At 40.1% G+C, this 22,756-nt stretch overlaps 2 protein-coding genes across 6 annotated transcripts in view; one reads left to right on the top strand and one right to left on the bottom strand.

Annotated features, from left to right (window-relative positions):
* ccdc77 (coiled-coil domain containing 77) overlaps positions 1 to 2,213 on the bottom strand; it is a 6,322-nt gene extending 4,109 nt beyond the window's left edge. For 2 of the 3 annotated variants that reach the window (XM_019894333.1, XM_019894334.1), the window contains exons 1-4: positions 2,115 to 2,213; positions 826 to 872; positions 459 to 651; positions 239 to 381 (exon numbers count right to left, since the gene is read on the bottom strand). In XM_019894333.1, coding sequence (XP_019749892.1) covers positions 239 to 381; positions 459 to 651; positions 826 to 860 — 371 coding nt within the window. In that variant the 5' untranslated portion in view covers positions 861 to 872; positions 2,115 to 2,213. Of the gene's footprint in view, positions 1 to 238; positions 382 to 458; positions 652 to 825; positions 873 to 2,104 lie in introns of all 3 variants that reach the window. The other variant, XM_019894332.1, reaches the window with a different exon arrangement.
* A 598-nt stretch (positions 2,214 to 2,811) lies between these two features.
* ush1c (Usher syndrome 1C) lies at positions 2,812 to 22,402 on the top strand. 3 transcript variants are annotated; one of them, XM_019894294.1, is made up of 21 exons: positions 2,812 to 2,927; positions 4,828 to 4,895; positions 7,218 to 7,361; positions 7,486 to 7,624; positions 8,613 to 8,721; positions 8,822 to 8,846; positions 8,935 to 8,992; positions 9,343 to 9,531; positions 9,613 to 9,672; positions 9,972 to 10,028; positions 10,970 to 11,112; positions 12,277 to 12,342; positions 12,429 to 12,571; positions 12,735 to 12,790; positions 18,642 to 18,683; positions 19,089 to 19,142; positions 19,299 to 19,398; positions 19,568 to 19,677; positions 20,571 to 20,626; positions 20,809 to 20,907; positions 21,683 to 22,343. In XM_019894294.1, the coding sequence occupies exons 1-20, from the start codon at positions 2,892 to 2,894 to the stop codon at positions 20,894 to 20,896; spliced, it is 1,743 nt and encodes a 580-aa protein (XP_019749853.1). In that variant the 5' UTR covers positions 2,812 to 2,891; the 3' UTR covers positions 20,897 to 20,907; positions 21,683 to 22,343. The 3 variants fall into 3 exon arrangements, with proteins under 3 accessions (XP_019749853.1, XP_019749852.1, XP_019749854.1); XM_019894293.1 differs by lacking the exon at positions 2,812 to 2,927 and adding an exon at positions 4,511 to 4,754 and having other exon boundaries at positions 21,683 to 22,402; XM_019894295.1 differs by lacking the exons at positions 2,812 to 2,927; positions 20,809 to 20,907 and adding an exon at positions 4,512 to 4,754.
* The last annotated feature ends 354 nt before the right edge of the window (positions 22,403 to 22,756 follow it).

The raw sequence follows: 22,756 nt of genomic DNA, 5'->3' as shown, positions 1-22,756 counted from the left end.
ACACACACACACACACAAGTGTAAATGCATTTGCAAAAAACTTTTCTTTTGGGGGGAGGGGCTACATTTTAGTTTTGGGGGCATGTTAAGACACCAAAAACGCTATTCTTTTGTCAAAATAACGAATAAACAGTGAATTTGAGAGGCCAGAATGATAATAACTTTGATTTGTACAGTGCCTTCCAGCGAGCCAAGAATGCTTTTTTTTGAAGAATATTTGCTCTGGTTTTGCTCCCACCTGATCTTTAGTCTGTCATTTTCTGCATGAAGCCGTAGAGATTGTTCTCTTTCTTGGTAGAGGTACACCTGCATGTCACTCAACGCATTCTGCAACTCTGCAATCTCCCCTTCACGCTGCCGCAAGTCACCCAGTAGTTTATGCTGGGAAACGGATATTAATGCACATAGGAACATATCTTCTGTAAAATCAAAATCAAAAGCCCGTCACTTTGGCTCACTTGGTCCTCTATGATGCTCTTGTACTTCTCCAACACCTTCAGCAGCTGCCCGTGCTCTCCATCAAACTGGGCAATCTTCTCCTTGTAGAACTCCAAAAGTTCTCTGGAGGGCCGAAGGTGGGCCAACCGCTCATTGAAAGGGGGAAGTGGGGAGTCTGTTTCCTTCCCAGAATTATTCACACAGGCACAGGATCTGCAACAAGAAAGACGTGTCAGTCCTTTGGAGTGGAATACTTCTGTATATTAGTATTACATAATCCACCAACATAAAAAGAATATTATATGATCTAGACATAGCCATCAATTGAGACCAAACCTAAGCATGGTAATACATGATTAAGAATGTAGTGTATATTAAAAAAAATACCTTTGTGCCACTGAAGGTTTTTTGGGAGATCCCATCTGAAGGCAAAACTAAAAATATAAGAGAGAGCGTATGTACTATGCCGCAAATAATATACAGTATACAAAAAAAAAAAATCACGCACAATTATGAATGTACAATGCCAAGTCAGATGTTTGGTAGTCAGAAAAAACATTAACGACATTGAAAACTGACTTTTTTTTCTACATATTCTAAACTACTCTAATGTTGTCAACTAACATCAACAGACACCGTAAATTCAACCTTGTGTGAAACAACTTACTGTATACATACATATATGAATTTCATACTTTTTCGCAAACTTAAACGATTGGTCAGACCACATAAGGGGATGTTATTATTATAATAACTATATATATATAATTTTTTTTTTTTTTTACGAATGATTGACTGATCTTTTGTGGCATAAGACTCTACCTAACAACACCAGTGACATACAGTGCATATATATTTAAATGTTTTTTTTCTTTTATAAAATGTATGGAGAGGTGGAAACTCATGTCGGAAAAATATTACCTAGAAGCAAATGAACTGTTACTTTTCTGTTGCGCTTGTCCTCATTAGGGGCAAGGAGGTGAAGCCCATTGCAGCTGACTGTCGAGAGACGAGGTGCAACATTTTACTGGTAGCCAGCCAATTGCAGGACAGCAGACGTATTTTTATTATTTATTTAATACCGATTAGTCAGAACATTATGCCCACTTTCACAATCTAGTTAGGTAAGTACATCATGTTGCCTTGACTCATTTTTGGTTAACATCGTGACCGGAAAAAGTACTGTACTATTTAGTCGTATTAACATTTTCGTGCGTCTCGATTTTATTTTTGTCAAAAACATGAAATATCAAATCAGAAAAAAAAATACAATTCCGAATGCATAAAATGAAACGTTCAATTGGTAATCACAAACACAAAGAGGCGTTCATGTCGTTTAAACCGAGGAGGCGGAGATAAAGATTCACTTCCACTTACAGGGCGCCTGGAGAAGCGGGACTTTTGAACTGCTCTACTTTGAGACAATATATAAGACAGCATTTCAGATGCTTAACAGTACGCGCATCCGTCGTGCAGATGTATTGATTGAGCAGAGAAGTTGTTTTGTACTTAACGGTATCAATGTAAATAAGGACCATATCACTGTAATGTCTGCAAAAAGTGGTACTTGTCGTCTACATTGCGTACGTCTTGAAGATAATATTTCTGATGTAGAAAATAAAAAGACGTCTGGATTATTAGGACTCATGATTAAACATTACTCAACTGTCACATACCGTAGAGCTGTTCTGATGTCTCTTGTTGTTCGTTGCAATTGTAGCAGTTTGAAACCCGGAAGTCTATACTTATTCGTCGTCTTTGGGTTGAGACGGGAGAGGTGGTAACTACTACGCCAAATAGCGGTAGATAAAATAATAACAACCTACGACAACGTAAACAAATGTAGTTGGTCAAAATAAACGGCAACAACAATAATAACAATACCAATAATACAAAAATGCTATACTGTATTAGTGTTACTCCTAGGTCTACCACAAGTAAATTTAGAGTTTTACAGGTCCTACAGTATAATTTATGTTTTGTTCTTCATGCATGCGTTTATTTATTCAGTCATTTTTTTTCTCTCCAAAATGTTTCGCCCAATCTAGAGACCGCGGATAAAGGTTTTTACGTATGCTTATCTGACTATGGATTGCGCGTTCAGATGTTGAGGATGTTGTGACGTGTACGATTTTAAAATGAAAGTAGTTCAGACCTGATTGAAAATGAAATCTTACTTTGGGGGTTTCTTGGAAAACATGCAATAACGCATATGATTTACTTCAAATACTATTTAATAACCCGGATAAAATAATCAAAATACAGTTTCCTCTGTTTCTGGGTCAATAATGTTCCCGTTTTAATTCTCTTTATTGTGAAATCACTGCCGGAAGTTATACTGTACTAATAGTACCTTTACATACTCGCCTGGGTTTACTAGGGTCAAATTTAACCCTCACAGGCAGCTTACGTCACTTCGTTGGCTAAAACTTGTTCGTTTCTCCTTCCTTGCAATGGAGCGCAAAGTTGCTCGTGAATTCAGGCACAAGGTAAGGCATAAAACATGTTTCAGTTGTTTATCTCACGCTACAAGATGTCATTTATTGAAAGTCTACCTGTGCGGCTGAAAGTTAAAAAAACCCTGTCTAATCAGTAAGTAATCAACATACGTTTATTTTTTATTTAAACATTACGATTCTTAGATAAATACTGGGAGATTTCGGGAATACTTTCTAATCCGACAGTAAAAAAGCAGACCTAAATATTGCTCTACAGTACATATAGTTGAGGTTTTTGGGTACTGAATTCTAATTCTCAGAATAACTTACTTAAATAAATTACTACAGTGAAATTATTATTTCTATTTTCTGGTTTCTTTCGTCATGCATGATGTTCTATAAAATGTTATGCGAATGTAGCAGGCATTTTAGTTTTCCATGCATCACAGAAATAGCTCTTAAAAGCTAAGTTTGACAACAGAGGAAGGGAATGTGATATGGCTTGAGTGTTTTTACCCTCAGTACGTGATGGATATCACCATACAACCATCTGTGCTGGACTCAGACGCACAGTGGCTCCTGATAAAGGGCAAACCGACACTGAATAATGTAGATGTGCCAAGATGAGCATCTGAGCCGGAATAAATTGGGAATTCAAGGGTTTAATTAGAGGCTGAATGAGGAGAGGCTTTGTTCATTGCTGTGTTGTTCTGCCTCGGTGTTTCTTTGAGTTTCAACTGAGTAGGCCCGCTATGTGTAATTGCACGACTGTTGAATGCACATTTGTTTGGGAGGTTGAGATCTGTTCATTTTTATACATTGCAGTGGGGAACGATGACTAGTTCCCTGCTGCAATGTATAAAAATAAATAAATGATAACAGGAGCCTACTAACCACACATGGCACTTTTTCAAAATGGCTGTGTGTGGCTGACCATCCTTTCTGTTACTGGTTTATGGTGTCAAAGTCCGTGGGCTGTGCAGGCAGGAGTGTAGAAAGACGTTTATGGCTGTCATAAACGGCATGTAGATCCACCCATCTATCCATCCATCCATCCACCCATCCATTTTCTAATCCACTTATCCCCACAAGCGTTGTGGGTGTGCTGTCTTTGGGCAATAGGCAGGGTATACCCTGAACTGGTTGCCAGCCAATCACAGAGCACACATAGACGAACAACCATTCGGGCTCACGTTCACACCTAGGGACAATTTAGAGTGTTCCATTAACCCGCCATGCATGTTTTTGGAATGTGGGAGGAAACCGGAGTACCCGGAGAAAACCCACGAAGGCACGGGGAGAACATGCAAACTCCATACAGGAGGGGCGGAGTCGGAATCAAACCCTGCACCTCTGCACTGTGAGGCGGACATGCTAACCAGTCAACGACTGTGCCGCCCCTATAGATCCAGTGACACATAATTGTCACAATAGTGCGCCTGTATAAGGCGAAGTTTCCATGTTTTGAAACATAGGTAGATCTATCTTGAGCAGTAATTCGTCTCATGTACATTATTTGTGCATTTTTTAAGTTGTGTGTGAATGACTTCAGAGTGTGACTGTTTACCCCTGTGTCTGAGATGTAAGATGACACTCCTGACCTTCCTTCTCCAGCCTCCCCTACTGTACTGCTATTATTCCATTGCTGTGGTTTGTTGGGAGAGGACCTGCAGTCTAAAAGCTTCCTTCAGTACAGAAGCCTCATCATGCTCAACATAGCGTTAACTTTTCAGAAAAACTAAGAATGTTAGTGGAATCTTAATCTTGCAGGGAAGTTATACATATTATACTGAATTGTAAACAAGGAAAATGTGTTACATTAGTGACTGGCCGAAGCGCTTCTTAAAAACCATCCTACGACATCTGAGTCGTCATAAGGTTTGTAGTACGACTCCTGCTATGACATGTCTCACCTCATGCAGTGGTTAGGAATGTTTTCACTGTCTTGCAGGTGGAGTTGTTGATTGAAAATGAGGCAGAGAAGGACTACTTGTATGATGTCCTCCGCATGTATCACAAGTGAGTAATTGCTTATGTGTGTTTGTCATTGCATGAGTACTCTGGTCTTGGTGCTTTCTGTTATTTTTATTTATTTTTTTAAATCATAATAATACTGACCAAGTGATTGTAAATGGTGGTTTTACTGAAGAGTGGGTAGAGTATATACATACCATCCTTTGAAAGTAAGAAGAATTTACACCTCTTGTCTGCCCTCCCTTTGCAACCTTTTAGCAGTTTGGAAATAAGATCTTTGTCAATTGTTTTCTTATCCTTCAATAAATTGATGTGTAGAATGATGTCCTTTAGGATTTCCTTTAGGATTTCTCAGCAACATAGTTTTCTGTGTGCTGTGGGGGGGGGGGGTGCAGGTCTAGGTTTCAATCATCTTTGTACCCGTGTTCCCGTGGCTTAAGCCGCTTATCAGTTTCCACTGTACCCTGACAAGCCTGGCCAGTTTTTCACAAAAGGCCCACGTTCACCTTCCAAGCAATGATAAAATGGCAATGATGAATAATTCAATGGAAGAAGATTTTGTACAGTTGTGTTTACCGTGTTGCTTTCATGTGTGTGGGTTTTGTCTTGAACTGGACAAATAATTTGGTTTGCCTTTTCCATTGTTGCTCAGATTTCAACAGTTTTTTTTAATACTCCTGTAGTCTCTAAAGGTCTCTACTGCATCATTATTACCCATTGGTGTGAGCACGTTTCATGCATTTGGCACAGAAAACTAAGGTACAAAGATTTTGCCACCCGCCCCTCCAAAATATTTTCTTTATCAGAGTAAAAATAAACATTTATGTGCAAATTCACCCATTGTCCTCCAACTACTTTGTTACTAAAACTATATCAAAAAAATCTTTCTCCATCCTAATGTAAAAATAATTAAAACAACAATGGAATTTGTTACTTTTCCATTCTTTAAAGGAAGTTCATCAAAGAAAGAGACCTTCTCCTTTATGTGGGATTCTATTAAGTCAGTGTACTGTTGACAGACAAAAATATAAATGAGCCGAGACGGAATTTATTCATCAAAATAATCATAACCTTACCAGGATAGAACATAGAGGGGCATTGTAGGAGTCTTCCACTTAACTTGTCTGTCTCAAGGAGTGACGTCATGTATGCGTTGTGTCACGTTTTGAGTGTGTAGACGACTCATGTGTTCATATGAAAGTAGAGAGATCTGTGTTTTGAAGATGGAAATACAATCACCAGTTTGAGTTTGTGTCAGTTTGTTGTACAATTTGTGTAGTCGGCGGAGTGATATCTAGCTTCAATGAGAAAGTCCCACCAGATTGTGTGACTGCGGGAGGTTCCCAAATTTAATATCTATAAACAATGTACATTATAATTTAATAGTAGTAAAGTAGTAAGTAAAAATAGACTGCCTTTCTTTTATTCTTTATTAAAAATGTATGTTACGTGATAAGGCCCTTTCTTAAATATATTTATTAAAAAAAAAAAAAAAAACAAGTAGCCCTTTAATGTTGTGTGAAATCCACAAAAGACTCATTATTTTTTAAGTAAAAATAAGTCAAAAAGATTCTCTTTATTTTATTTTTAATGAAAACAAACTGCATTTTTAAATGTTACAGTTAAAAATGCACTTCCAATTAAGTGGCAAAACCAGGTGTTATTTTATGTTATGTTAAGCAGTCTTGTCAATATCTGTTGAATGTAACTATTAAAGTAACATGTCATTTACTTTTACTTTTAAACTCAAGTAATTAGTTAAGTAACTGAGTTACATTTAAAAGCAAGTAACCAGTAAAGCGACTAAGTTAATTGTAGTCAAGGTTAATTGTTGCGGCACTTATTACTACCCACCTCCGCTCAAGGTTTAAAGGGGAAGTCAACCCAAAAAATGTCTTTACAGTAGTATGTTCTTTGTGCCTTCACTAATGTAAACACGGCATTCTGATTCATATTGTTTATGAGGAATATGGGTTAAGCAGCTAAATCCACCCGTTGTTTTTAGCCATCTCAGGGGGCAGCCATTTTGCCACTTTCTGTTTGCTGAAAATGACCTCACAGTTGCTCACTTGTTTTCTGAAGCTGAGGCATAATTGGTCGTACCAGAGCCCTGAGCAAGTGTGATGTCATTTCCAGTCGACAGCAAGTGGCAAAATGGCTGCCGCCCGAGATGTAATAAAATGGGTGGATTTTACTTCTTAACTTATATTCTACATAAGCAATATGAATCGGAATGCCATGTTTGGACTAGTGCAGGTGCATAGAACATATTCTTGAAAAGAAAAGTTTTGGGTCGAATTCCCGTTTCTGGTCTCATCATGTCTAATTAAATGAAATAAAAGTAGTTTTCTAATTGCTGTGTGACAGGTCCATGGATTTGCCTGTGCTTGTTGGGGACCTGAAGTTAGTAATCAATGAACCAAAGCGTTTGCCCCTGTTTGATGCTATCCGACCGCTCATCCCACTCAAACACCAGGTCGAGTACGACCTGCTAACCCCGAAGAGGTCCAGGTGTGTCGAACGGCATGCATTTCTCAGCTGCAGTTTGAATCATTAAACTCATAAGATCTCTCTTCATGACATATTCATTCTGCTGTTACCTTTCTTATGTCCCCTATGACACGCACGGGTCCAGGAAGCTGAAAGAGGTGCGATTAGATCGCACACATCGTGATGGACTGGGTCTAAGTGTCCGAGGAGGGCTGGAGTTTGGCTGCGGTCTCTACATATCACAAATTGTCACAGATGGTCAGGCTGGTAATGTTGGTCTTCAGGTTTGTTTATTATCTATTTTATGTTTCCATAATGCTATATATAAAAGGCAAGGACTTACAATACACCTCTGCTCTTGAAATAGTATTTAGAAATGTGTACCATGCAGTACTCGGTATGACGTGTACAGATATATTGTATGTGGTTCGAAATATATCAGTTGAACGATGGCATCTGTCACTGTTACATAAAAAGAACGGCGAGAGTGGAATTGTTTTATTATCTTTTCATGACACATTTGTCCACTAGAGGGTAGCAGGTCCTCTGTTTCTCGAACAAACGACACAACATTTTCCTAATGATAGAAGAGATAGAAGAAATTCTGTCATGACAGTAATGTGTTTTCCATCTTCTGGCTTCTTAATTTTAATTTGCCTCAGTAGTAATCAGGCTTCAGGCATCTTATTGAGGTTTTAATGGCAAGGACAATGAGGAAACCCACATCTCAATGGATCTTTGCTGCAGAATTATGGCTAGGTATATTTGTCTCAAAGGGTATCAAACAGCAATCAAATCGTTCAGTGTGATATTCTCTCCTTGTGAGAAGTTGTATCGGGTTGGGTCTTAGAAAATAATACTGTTGCCGAAAACAACAGAACCATCTGACGTGGTCTCAAAACGGGTTCACCAATGCCGGTCGTCGATGGCCCCTATCCACAGTGTTTTAGATGTCTCCCTCCCCCAACGCACCTGATTCAAATGATCGTCTTATCAGCAAGCTCTGCAGAAGCCTGATAATAATCCTGATCGTTTGAATTAAGTGTCTTGGAGAAGAGTGACATCATTTTTATAGGGGCTCTCAAGGACCGGAGTTGGTGACTCCTGGTCCAAAGTAATGAGCCGCGCCACTTAATCATTAAATTCATAGGGACCAGTAAAGCCTATTCTTTAAACATACTGGAAAATGCATGTAAATTGCTAGGCTAACAACTATTTCAGGAAATTCTGAATGTATTATTCATGCTATTCCATTCTGTATTGATACTCAAGGTGGGTGATGAGATTGTTCGCATCAACGGATACTCCATCTCTTCTTGTATACATGAGGAAGTCATCAGTCTAATCAAGACCAAGAAGATTGTGTCGCTCAAAGTCAGACGTGCGTTAATCACACACGACAGTATGAGTCATGTTTTTTGTGTTTTCAAGGCACTAGTATATCATTCAATGTTATTATTATTATTTTTTACTTTTTGTAGATGTGGGGATGATTCCTGTAAAAAGGTACATTGCTGCTTATAATTTACTCTCACTTTTTTTCAAGTTATAATTCTGCAAGTGAGACATTATGATCACTGTCTCGTGTGTTTAGCTCCTCAGATGAACCCCTCAAGTGGCAGTTTGTCGATCAATTTGTGTCAGAATCAGGGGTGAGTAAGAATCAGTAAGGTGTCACAAGACACTTTCATTCACTGCACCTTTTCAAGCGTAGCTGTAGTATCATGGTAGCCAGCGAGGATCAAGTTGATATTGATACTATCCAACCCCAGTAATTATTTTATAAATGGTAGAATACAAGACAGACAAAAAAAAAACAACATTCAAATGTCATTTCTGACAAGGGTATATTTTGTCATATACTGTATGTTCAGTTGTGATAATATAATCAAGCCACGCAGATACGGTAACAGAAAAAAACTTGACATTGACCCTTACCTTTTATAATGGTCACCAGTCAGCTCTTGCAGGTTCTGTTGTTCTTGATTGATGTGCAACCCAGGAGAAAAAAAGCAGTGTTGCTGGTTTGGCATCGATTGGAGGGAAGGAGATCAAGGAGAAGAAGGTTTTCCTCAGCCTCGTCGGTACCAAAGGTATGGGCATCAGCATCTCCAGTGGTCCCACACAGAAACCTGGCATCTACATCAGCAACGTCAAAGCAGGCTCGCTATCTGCAGAGGTCGGACTTCAGGTGAGTGCCCCCAATCTCCAGATGATCTGTGGGGCTTCCTGTCGTCAACTGCATATGTCCGTATGTGTGCGCAAAATATAGATTGGAGACCAGATCGTGGAGGTGAATGGGGTAGACTTCACCAACGTGGACCACAAAGAGGTAAACGCAGAAAATAGGCCTTACAATAACTTCTTAAGTTTGACCATGCTGTCCTTTCATTTCCCTTTCGATACTTCAATAAAATTAGTATTCATGTAGTCAACATGGTTTTGCAAGAGAGCATGTAGTCTATTGTAAACTAGGACTGTAAATTTGTGGCTGACGGAAAGATACCATTAGAACTGTTTACTAATAGTACACCACATTATTTGTGTCATGTGACTAGATTGTTATACCTGTAAAAATCATTGAAACTGGCCCTCATTTACTTGTCTTTCTTTGTTTTCTGACCCTACAAGGCTGTGAGAGTCCTCAAAAGCAGCCGAAGCCTGACCATTACAGTTCTGACAGGAGCTGTAAGTACATTCTAACATTACATTATGACATTTGTGTTTTGAACTTTTGTTGTACATTTCACTTGCGATTTGGGCTATTCACTCCATTTTTAAAGAGTAGACAATCTGTACTGTTTATGGAAATAACATGCTTGATTTATCGTTCAAGTTGCAATCGAGTAAAATTCCCTCAGCCAATGATGGTTGTGGACACAAATAGAGCATGTTCATTTTGTTATATGTATCCAGGCATTGAGCCACATCCCTGTGTGTTTTTATGGCTCTATCATTCAGCCTTCCCCTTGGTCTCTCATCATTTACCATCAATCACACCTTTCATGAGCTCGTTCACGTCAGGCTGTTGATGATGAATGTGTAATAAATGACAAGCCGACTCGTCTTATTTACTGTGTCTGTCAAATGCATTTGTGTTTGTATTTTCCTTTTCTACATACTGGATGCAGAATGTCCTCCTATGGATTACTAACATTTGAGAATGTATTTCAAGATGAGAGGCTTTCATGAGCGATAACACTAACATGCCCCAGCATGTTACATTTTTATGTCTTTGAACCCTCCACCCATTCATCCATCCATCCATCCTCGACACCACTTGTCCTCATTAAGGGAACTCAAGAGAGGCTAGATGCACCCTCGATTGGTTGCTGATAATTCTCAGGGCACAAATTGACAAACAATTCACACTCACATTCACTGCCAGGTTGTGAAATTAACCCATGCATCATGTTTTGGGTATGTGGGAGAAAAACGGCCTACCCTGAAAAACAGACAAAAGCCACTAAGTGATGTCCCAAATGAGATTCAAACGTGGATCCCTTGACTTTGAAGCAGATGTGCAAACCATCGGTGAAGCTCTAAGATGAAATGAGACATTGGCTTCACAGTCCAGGAGGTTGGTTGGCTCACACCATTCTTTTCTCTGGTTCATGCTGGTTTCTTAGGGCAGCGAGCTGTTTATGACGGACGAGGAGCGTCTGGCAGTGGAGGCACGCAGGGAACTAGAGAGGCAGGAGCTGATGCATCAGAAGAGGGTGGCTATGGAGACCAACAAGATTCTTAAAGAGCAGCAGGAGAAGGAGAGACAGTAAGTTACTGAAGGTTTAATGGCTCTATAATAGTGAGCTGTGTATTTCACCCCTAAAAGAAAATGTAACCCACCTAAATTGTTTGACGACTTCACAGGACTGAAATGATGTTTTGTCTTCATGAACAAATTATGTCTTCTGCTTCCAGTAAAAAAGAGCAGTAGAAGCATGTGTGTTTAAACACTTGTAAGGTTTGGTTTGATTAAAACAAACTCTGGTACAATTATTGTCACACTATGGTTCATTTGGTCAGGTGTGGATGCTCAGTGGTTTGGTTCACTTAAGATTAAATATGAATGCTGCATAAATAAGGTGGATGGGGATAAAAAAAAAAAACAGCAAAAAGCACAGAGAAATAACAGGTTGTGACTTTATGTTGATGCTTTTTGGCGGCAATATGTAGTTGTGTGTATGTAGATCATTACAAATACTTTTAAGCACACAAGGGGAGTGGACAAAGTTGTGCATCACTTGGTCTTTGGTCCACACCCAAGTACTGAACTCCAAGTGCAAACACAGCCAACTACATTTTTGCACTTGGTTTTAGTTTCATCCAAAGTTCAGTCTGTTATACGAGCATTGTCTTGTTACTCTGCTGCACCTCTCTACTGGATACAGTAGCTGATGGTGAATTTTGATGTAAGGCAGTCCGGTGGTCAATTCATCTTCATGGCACAATGAGAATGGAATTGGAAAAACACAGATGTGACATTTTAAAAATAAGTGTTCAGATGATTGATGAAAGCGTTCAAAGTCATTTATGTTTTTTATTTACAGGAAATGCCTGGAGCACATTCTTCTTTTTAAATTAATATCGTAGAAAATGGGTAAACAAAACAAGGTTGCCTGAATTGACTTTGTGTAAAAGGAAATCAATTTTAATATTTAAATGGACAGCAGACAGGCTGCGCACCGACTCAACCCACGCGGGAAACAACAATTTGTGCAAGATGTACGACATTTTATATTTATTTGTCTTGTCTCTTGTGATTGCACTTAACATGCAGAAATATTGGGTGCAGATTAATATGGCTGTATAAAACTCCCAGAGGAAGACTAACACATTGGATGAAATTCTTTCATACTGTATAATTACCTTTTACTTCAAGTACTGTATGTTGTGTGGAGAGTTATACAATGTGGGCTTTACATTTTATCACCAGAAGGAAAATGGAGATCTCGCAGAAGGCTGCAGAGGAAGAGCATCGCTACAAGCAGGAGATGGAGAGGTAATTAGTTGCATTCCTGCTGTTTAAGACAGCATTCAACATCTGCATGCTAAACTGATGTTTCTGTACTTTGTCATCCTCTTAAGGATTGAGGCTGTGGAGAGGAAACACCACAGAGAGTGGGAAGAAGACTATGGTGCCACCGAGCGGCCTCAGGCTCCTCAAAGGAGCCCATCACCCAGCCCACTTGAAATTACAACCGCTCAGTCTCCGAAAGCCAAAAGTTCTCGTAAGCCCCCAAGTTGGATTTTCGACCGCTGCATGAAAATTTCACCTTCTTTTTTTTACCTTGAGCTTTCAGCATATAGCTGTAACCGAGCATGGTCTTTTTTTTAATTTTTTTTTTAAATCACTGCTGTGTGCTGTGCTGCTTCTTATCAACCTACAATAAGATGATGAAGCCAGCTCATTCACAGATGAGGCCAAGGAGGATGAGCAGGACAGCCTAGTGAGTGTGGATAAGTAGAATGTGAACGTCGACATGTATGAACAAACTTGGGCTAGACTTCCTTTGACAACCTAGTCTAATTATTATCCCCATAATCCTCGAATATTTTGTCGCTTCTTAACTGAGCACAAGCAAAGGCAAGAGAGGTCGGTAGATCTAGCAAAAGTAAATATGGAGTCATAGTTTTGGTCAACTTTTCATGTGTGAACTGGTTTTGTTGTTGTAAATCCATGGGCACCGTCCATGGTTCAGTACAAATAGGCCAAGCCTTGATAAGATAAGATAAGTTAGCCTCGCAATGGAGAAATTTACACAGCAGCAAAGTTATGAAAGGAAGAAGTAGAAGAACAAAATATAGGAGCTGCTGGAAAGGCAGCCACTCTCGCGGGCGCCCTCTTGAAGTCAAAATAACACAGCACAACACATAAGACACAGACAGTCGTGCAATCTTAATCACTTTTCCTGCATACACTTTGTTGTTTGAAGCAGTTGTAGATGAAAGAGGAGAGGATCAAAGAGTCCGTTCACCAGTGGATCAGAGACGTCATACTGAAAATGTACAAGCTAAGTTTCGAAAGCAAACACGAAGCTGTAGCATGCATTGACAAAAAGAGATTGGCACACATCTCCTGTCCCACGTAATCCGCTTCAACTCCAAACCGCGACTCTCAGTTCTACATCCGCATCGGCGCTCTGCGCTGGCGCTCCTTTCTTCTCATCATCGGCTCCTCAAGCCTTGCATCCATCCAGCCGCAGACTGTCCAACAGCACCGATCTCTCCGCTGAACAAAGCGGGGCTGTGTAAAATGCTGCCCAATACAGGCGCAAAAAAACACAAGCGCCCCAGAGCTGTCCAGCAAATGGCACCGACATTCCTCCCAATCAAAAACAGTGCTGGTATACCCATGCTGCCGAGAAGGCGCAACCACCAAGCACCGAGTCTCCTCCTTGATGAATGTCGTGGCCAAAAAATGCGAAAAAACAATCCACAGCCGGTCCACACGACGCAACAACAAACACAAAGTGACAAAACAAATACTAAAACAACAAAAAAAAGCAAGGCTCATGAGAGCACTTGCCGACGGCTGCCTACTCTGGCGTCATCTTGGACTTCTCTCTTCCCTTCCCTGCTTTTCTTGTATGTGTGATAGATTTTTATCTTTACTTACAGTTGTAACCAGGTAATGCTGAGCTATTGTTTCATCTCCATAGCATTTAGCTGGTTTTACCGATATGAGGGGAAACTTCCTTCATTCCGCAAGGTAATGTTGACTTACAGTGTTGGTTTTGTTGCTGTGTGAGAGCTTATTTAAGATGGGTTCGAGTTTATAGTCGCATGATAATTTCAGTGTTGTTTTTTTTTTTTTTTTTTTTTAACAAGTGTGTGCCTGTCTTGCCATGGGGTTTGCAGTGATTGACAGATTTTGTTTCACATTTAAAAACTATTGGCGCTGCAGAAAGGCGAGAAGAAGAAGAAAAAGAAAAAAATGTCCAACACAGACACGCTGCTGGAGCAGAGAAAAAACAAAAAGGAGATGGAGTTTGAGCTGAAATTGGCCAAGGAGAAAGAAGAGATGTACGAAAAAGAGAAGCAGTTGAAGATCAATAGGCTGGTTCAGGAGGTACAATACACAGCAAACTGAATTTGCTGTTCTTGCTCTGCACAGTACAGTATTTTGTGTTCCTTTCATTGCTGAAATAATTGACATATTTCAAATAACATGAATGTGCCTTAGTGTGGGGATGTGTGGGGTTTTCGCCCGTACTGAATTATAATGCCTGTATGTCAGGTTTCAGAAACAGAGAGAGAAGACCTGGAGGAGTCTGAGAAAGTACAACACTGGGTTGAGTGTCTTTGTCAGACTCGCTTGGAACAAATCTCTTGTGTGGAGAACGAGTCACCAGAGGTACCTAGTGAAAAAAATGACAACCTATGTCACTTTGATCTTCTAGATATCTCTCTAAAGATATTTTTAACTTTTTCACATGGAGTAAAATGCTGGCTGTCTCAAGACCATTTAAAGGGACAGTGCGTAAAGATTTGTTCATTATTTAACCCCCCCCCCCCACTTAATTTCAATAATGAGCAAAATATATATTCTATCACATCAATGTATTTATTTATTTACTTTTTTTAATTTAAGTACAGTATAGGTGAAGTAATAACTAATTACATAGGGCGCGCCTCCCCTACACCATCTTTTTGCTAAGGATATCCCAAGAGACAAACTTAGCAAACGCATTTCTTCAACATGATGAGTTCACCGTACGTAATAATTAGCCTGAACTTTTTACGTCACTTGAAGTATTATAACACTAGAAGTGGTTTGGGATGACATGTTTCTTGAACCTCCGCTGATGAATGTATTTTAGGTTCCAAAGTATGGTCTTTCCGACGCACCTGAGTGTGCGTGCTAAAAAAGGGATGCGCTTCAAGCTTAGGTCGTTGCATTCTATTTGTTCACCACTAGATGACACTAAACTCTACACACTGTACCTTTCAAGCTCAGGCTCTCAAATTGTTTGAAGTGACGAATAAATGTATTTAAAACATGACCTGTAGGGAGCGAGTTTAGTTGCTCATAAAATTTAATATTTTATGGTTGGTTTTGGCAATCGATGAGTTTCAATGTTTGCAAACATTGCCTCCAAGATGCGCGCACATCTCAATGACGTCACTGTTGTTTGCAAAGACGAGCATTCTTAATTGCCTCCTTGGTCCAATTCTCACGTCGTCAAGCTTGTAACCATACATTTCGCCGTTTTTTCTGAAAGGGATGTTTACCAGCAGGAATTCTATAAAAGACTAGACCTCTGTGTGTGCTCTTTCCATTCTAACAACCCACGGCACGAGACTATTACTACTCAGAAGTGTGTGTTTTCTGTCTCCAAGATGCCCGCGCAGCCAGAATTAATGTATGCATACGTCACATGAAACTGATCTTTGGGACAGTTTTCATGAAATTATTGCCAAATACATGCACGGCTATTTCCCTTTTTAATTCACAGTGTGGACCAGATTTTTACTCATTTTAATGTGTACAGTTCAAACCAGACCACAGACGTCTAGAAATATTTACCTTTGCCACACATAACTATCTGTCTATACAGTATCGCAACATATTTTTATTGTGCTCTGAAGCTGTCACCACCACTTTCACCTTCTTCGGAGCCCAAGGTGAAGCGTTTCCCTGGAGGTCTACACTTAGCCACTACTGACCTGGATGACATTAACTTGGATCATGTGGATCAGAGTCTGAAGGGGCCCCTGAAGAGACTAGCCCCCACCCCACCAATTATTAGCCAGCCTCCCCCTCCTTTGCCTCTCCCGCCGCCTTCACCCAAACTAAACCCCACCATCCCCAACTATTCTTCGAAAGTATCTCCACAGCGCCAGCCACCGTCTCCGCCCAACGCTCGGAAACCCCCGTCTGCCTCGTCTCCCTTGGCCAACAAGGGGCGCAGACCTCATCTATCACAAGCCCCACAACCACCTTCCTCCCATTATCCCCCTGCACCTCAATCAACCCACCCACCTTCATCCCCTCAGCCCACCCCGACACCTACCCCGCCGCCACCGCCTCCTCCACCTCCACCCCCGCCACCCCCACCTCCTCCACCGCCCCAACAGCCTGAAGAAAGAGTAGGTGCCCTCAGTGGATACCGCCAGCACCATAATCTGCCTCCCTCCTCAAGTCCACCTGAGCGCCGGAGTGAATGGGAGGCGGGTGGCTACCTCCCAAGAGGGGGCCTCTACTCATCCAACCCTAGTGAAGTGTCCTATCCTTCAAGTCCCAAGGTTAGAGCTTCTCATGTACGAGGCACAATTGTGTGTTCATGAATGCATATCTTGTTCCCTAACTGGGATGTTTGGTCATGGCATGACTTATTGGCTTGTTATAGAGTTCCCTTTAGCCTCAGGAAATGTCTTGAAGATGTTGTTAGCTGGTATTGATTGGTAGTGGTTTTGCTATGATGATGCATTGCATGTGGTGTGCAGTGATTGGACAGTTTTCTGTCTTTTCGTGATTTCATAATGTGGCCATGCATAAAGCAAAATGAGATGAGGCAATATGTTTAACGTTATGGTTTAACACCTGATCCATGCTGTGAAAGTTAACAAGTGTGGGTCCAAAGGCGTTTTCACTGTACACGGTGCAGCAACCTTTCATTGCATTTCACTGTGGTTCAGGTTATGAGAAATACTTCACATGCCAGTCACATTTCCACTCTTTCATTGGTGAGTTACGCTGTTAAATTATACATTTCATACTTGTCAATGTTTGTTAGAACGTAACTGCAAACATTATTAAATACATTGACAATATTTCAATAGCAACTGGCACCTAGTCCTCCAAACCAAAGGCGTCCTATGATCCCCGTCATGTCGAAGCCCGTCATGCTGCCTCAGTCGCAGGCCCACCGACCAGACCCGCTCAGACCTGCTGTTCGTTCTGATGGCCTGGTATGCTGTGACCCACCTGATTCCCCATACGAGGGTCGTAAAGCACCGTAGTTGTACATTTTATGGAAAATAATATTTGTGGATCTATAGCTTTTTTTTATATATATACACACACACACACACACAGTATATATCTTGTCGGCCACATAGCATAATTAGTCATTTTTCAATATTTTAGGAACACAAAAAATACTTTTAGAACACACATTGGTATATATTATTTTTATTGTTTCTTTTTGCTTCTGCTTCCTTGTTCACCTATTTGTTTGTGTGTTTTTTTTGTTACAATATCAATTAAAAAAATACTGTGTGTTCTAAAAAGGTAGATTTTTTTTTTTTTGTCTTTCAAAAATATTGAAAAATGACTCATGCAATTACGCTATGTCACCAACTATGTAATGTGCTTTTTGTAAAGTACAGTATATAAAAGTAAAGACATTTTAGAAATCGGTGTCAAAAATTTGTTTAGGAGCACGAAAAGCCGTCTCTGATTCAAATTTGCTGTTGACTAGTGTAATCGGGTTACGAAATTGCCCGACCGTCTTCATGTTTTTCTCTTATTATTTTCATGTGATCTTGTGTTTCAGCCTGCAGAAATGTTGAAACGGATGGTGCCTTTCAACTCTTCTTTTAAATCAAACAGCAAACCACAAGTAATTTAAGCTTCCGTGTTAAACAACCTTCCTACTTTTGCCGTAGTCTTCCTCTATTGTTTCTAGCAGGGCACCAAAGTCCAGTGTTGGAGATGTTGAGAGAGAGAGAGAGAGAGAGAGAGAGAGAGAGGGGTGTGTGTGTGTCCTTCTTTTGTCAATAATTGCAATGTTTAACAACTTTGCAGATGTTAAGTAGTTCCATGTAGAGTTTATTTATTGATTTATCCTTGAATCATAAGTACAAGTGGTCATATTAATAACTTTTCAACAGTCGGGTTCCATTTTCATTTTTTACTTCCCCTTCTGCTTCCTCGACAAATTTCTTAGCCAAATTGTGAGTGTGCTTCTCATCCAGAAATAATGAACCCTGGTAATTTTGTGCCACTCTTTGATGGTTCCAGTGGTTGTAATCAGCCTACAAGTGATTGTCCACTCTTTCAGAATCCCAACAAGTAAGGTTGTTTTTCTTTTTGTGGGTTTGCCACTTTTCACTTCTAGTACCGCTCCAAGGGCAGGGAAATAACCTGCACATCATTAATACGGAGAGTAATAATGAGTGGCAGTAGCAGAATGAATCATCTGTCCTATCTTTTACCTACAGTAAAATTAAACTGGTTGTCAAAGGAAATGTGAGCACAAAACATTCACATCCATTGTGGCATCGTATCCTGTTTGTGAATTCTTTATTGATATATGGATGCGCTCGATGTAATGCAGATTGATATTCCTCCAGGGCTTTCAGAAGTACATGGAAGACTTCGATCCCCACTCAATGGTATTGTATAAACATCTTAGCATGATTAATGTGATAGATTTCAAGTGATAGTTGTGTATGTAATGATAATGGGTTGTATACCAGTCCAGGATGTGCCCAACCTCTTGCCCAAAGTCTGCTGGGATAGGCTCCAGTTCACCCCAGTGAGGACCAGGAGCAAAGGAATTAATGATTAGAAAGAACAATGTATCGGTACTGCTACCACAAAGTTTTTTATTTTTTATTTTTTTTGGTAACATTGTAAATCATATTTAAATCCTACTAAATGATCACTGAAGGCGGCCAAACAGAAATGAGAAGGTGATTCCTCTTTTAGTTTGGCATCTCTGTTTGCTTACTATTGCGCTCACGTGTTTTGCGGTGCTTTTTCTTCCTTCTCATTTATCTTCCTCCCTGTGAAACAAGTTCTCATCAGACCAGATAGCAGGGCGAGACGTGAGATTGCTGCGAATCAGAAAGGTACTTACTCCAGATACATCATTATTATATACATACATACATACATACATACATACATACATACATACATACATACATACATGAAATGATCCTTAATAGGATGATTGTTGCCTTGTCACTAAATGTAAGGTGAGCATGACTGATGCTTGTGTTCAGGAGGGACAGCTTGACTTGGCTCTGGAGGGGGGTGCTGACTCACCTTTGGGGAAGTTAGTGGTGTCGTCTGTCTATGAGGGAGGGGCTGCAGACAAGCACGGTTAGTATGACGGCGTGATCATTATTAAGAAAGGTAATCTTAACCGCCTGAAGTTTCGTCAAGGTTTATTACTATACGGGTATGTATTTCATCCCTATAGTGTGTGTGTTCAGTACCAGTGCTATGAATTTATCTCCGCTAGCTAAATGTCTGTAATGTGCATTTGTAGGTGGTATTGTACCAGGTGATGAACTTATGGCTGTTAATGGGAAGATCCTGATAGATGCTCCGCTGACTGAAGGACAAAACTCTCTGGCACGAGCCTGGAATAGTGGAGGGGTATTGTATCATTTCATTCAGTGTCTTACTGTATCCCCCATCTAAACGTGAATAGTTAGCCATCAGATATACCAACAACAGTATTGTTAAAAACATAACACAAACATAGTGTAACAGCACATAGATCAAGGAGAAAGCCATTACATTTACAGTTAGTGCAGATCTGGACAAAAATCAAGGAATGTGTTTTTTTTTTTCTATTAGAGTCCACTTGCATTAAGGCCAAGTTGGGCAGGGACGTGACAGCACATGAATAAATAAACTTTACTTAGCAGTCGGCTTCTACTTTGTAATTTGTATTCTTGCTGCTTATGCGACTACATTTGTTTTCATTTCATGATTTTCCAGTCAGTCAAGTCAGATGGTCCGGTATATAGTTTGAGGATTCTGTGCCTTGCTCAAAAGCACCTCAGCACTGTTCGGGAAAACCACATTTTTAATCCCCAAAACAAACAAACAAAAAAGTCAACAAGACATGTGGAATCAGAAATACTCAATTACATATCAAGAGAAGTCCCAAAAAACAGATACAACAGTTCTCAAATCTGGCAATGGGCTCATCGCAACTGACAACATGACAAGACAGCAACAAAAACAGAAGCGATGAACTGACAAAGACGGAAAGAAACTGAATAGAAGACACGAGTTGTGTGAGAGAGCTGATTGGTCGAAACAAGGGACCTGGCTGACGACAACAGGTGGAAACAAAAACCGAAGGAGTTAAACAAGACATGAAAAAATGGAAACAGGGAAAACATGACAATACATGAAACAAACCCTAATTTAATCAAAGCAAAGGCAACAAAAACACCGATCATGACACTTTCACTGTTGGCTTGGTGATAAATATATTTTTTTGACCCGACACAAATCGAATCTGTCATCATTTTCAGGACTGGATCGATGTTGTTGTTGCAGTGTCGCCCCCAAAACATTATGAAGATGAAATGTAAGTGTTCCCTTTTTTTTTTTTAAACCTCTGTTATCACTGTGTATTGCCGCATTTGCTGTTGATTGAAATAAATACCTATACAGTATCTGTATTATGATGCCAGTAAACTAATATATGTAGATCGGGCAGAGAATATGATGATGCAGTTTGTTTCTATGTGTCTGCACATTTTTGTGCAGCCCAAAGTCAGTCAGTCCCAGTGTGAACAGAAAGGTGTTTGAAGGCAGTGCAACACTGTACAGGCACGGCTACCTGCTTCAGCCCTAACCCGCAACCCGGTAACTCGATCTGCTTTCAAACCTCCTCTTCTGCACAGCAGAGTGGATGTTGATGTTGTCTGTGGCATTTGTCCCCCCCCTCGCCGAACTCAAGCACATGTGACTGTCACTCAGGAGGAACAAAACTAGTATTTTTATATTTTCTTGCCACTTTTGTGGAAGTGGCAGCAGTCAGTAACGTGTACGATAGACTTTCTTTTTCAGCCAAAGAAAAGAAAGTCTTAAGGCGATATCTCTTGATCCAACGTGCACTGGATAAAAACATGCTATTCGGGTGAAAACATTAACAGCTAATGTGATCACTGACCCATCCTATCATATATCTGCCAACCCTGCGTGCTTTATACAAACATACAGCCACATGTGTGGCCTGTGTGGTATTGTCCTGTGCCCTGAGGTCATGGATGTTCATAAAGCAGACCGAGACTCCTGCCAGCCTCCGGGAGTTGTTCTGACTGAGGTCGTTCCTCGGGACTGTGACATGTTCTAGCATGCATTGTCAACTAAGCGACTGAATGGGGGAGTTCTCCACTAGTACACACTGCTGTCTTGATCAATTATGCTCATTTATTTTCATTTTGAAAGCTTTGCATAAATGCAGAATAAGTCGCACGAAAGGTTTTGGTTTCGACTGGACTATTATTTGCTTCTAAAACTCAGCTGCATGTGTGTTACATTGTTGTGTTGCAGAGTATCCTTAAGACAAAACATTTTGTCAGTGTGCTCGTATTGCCTTTGAGTAAACTATACATATCTTTTTTGTCTCCTCCAACAGAACCTTCTTCTAGTCTCTGCGTAGACCACCAGTCTGGTTAAGAAGAAGAAGCGTTTTCATTCTTGAGGATTCCTTTGGGATTTACCTTATCGTTTCCATCACATCACAATAATGCACTTTCCTGCAGCCACCTCATGCTTCTTTTGCTCTTAGTTTGCAAATTTGAGACGGAATATCCCGCTGAGAGAGTGAATTGCCTTTCTCTTGATTTGTAAAAGATGCTCATGATCAGTACTTAATTTGATAAAGTAGTATTCCACACGAGGCTGGGCTGTGAAGCCTCGGCCCCCACCCCTCTCCCTAAAAAAAAAAAAACAACAAAAAAACATGTTTATGCTTTCCTATATGCTTGGGTCTTAGTGGGAATAGATGTGTGTCGTATTTCAGGCAATGTCAAATTGAGTCAACTCAACTGCCGTTTACAGGAATAACAAAGGAATTAAGAATCGATATCTGCTGTCCAGTTTTGCCTCATCCTTAATGAAACTAGCAAATCCATTAATCCGCCAATCTAGGAAGAATCTAGACAAAAGCCACGCAAGCGCAGGAAGAATTTGAAGATTTGGACCTTGAACCGCTCGATTGTGAGGCAAACATGCTGCAGAAAATGGCCAATATGAAATTCATACATTTATTCTCATTACAATGTCCAATAATCTTTTGCCACTTTCTTGTGTCATTTCCTGCTCAAAGATTCCCATTAAAAGTATTTTATCTTCACTTATTTATTTGTTTAAAATAAATTTGGATTGTGCTAATTAAAAAAATGTAGCTTGCAAAGACATAGGTGTGTTGCATCATACGGAGTGCAGTATATTCATATTTTTTTTTGTTTGTTTGTTGGTTTGTTTGTTTTACGACAAAGATATTTTGCAGAGACTGAGCATGTACTGTTATTTTTTTTAAGCTGCATGCCAGACAAAATATCAAAGGCAGCTCTTGGAATGACACATTCAGATGCAAGCATTTCTACACCACTGGACTATTCTAACAGTATTCTACGGAGCCCCAAAGGGGACATGAGAGAGAAAAAAAACTTTGCGTTCCCTCGCAAAGTTTTGCACTCCCTCGCAA

This window comes from Hippocampus comes, unplaced genomic scaffold, assembly GCF_001891065.2.
Source record: "Hippocampus comes isolate QL1 unplaced genomic scaffold, H_comes_QL1_v1.1 scaffold104, whole genome shotgun sequence".
In the NCBI taxonomy this organism is placed as follows: domain Eukaryota; kingdom Metazoa; phylum Chordata; class Actinopteri; order Syngnathiformes; family Syngnathidae; genus Hippocampus; species Hippocampus comes.
Note: the sequence above shows the minus strand (reverse complement) of the source record. Positions and strands in the feature narration are given on the sequence as shown.

Coding starts and splice junctions, on each gene's coding strand:
- ush1c (XM_019894293.1), top strand. CDS start 4,686: ATGTGTTACATTAGTGACTGGCCGAAGCGCTTCTTAAAAACCATCCTA. Junction 18,684..19,088: donor ACTTCGATCCCCACTCAATG/GTATTGTATAAA, acceptor CTGTGAAACAAG/TTCTCATCAGACCAGATAGC. Junction 19,399..19,567: donor AGGGGCTGCAGACAAGCACG/GTTAGTATGACG, acceptor GTGCATTTGTAG/GTGGTATTGTACCAGGTGAT.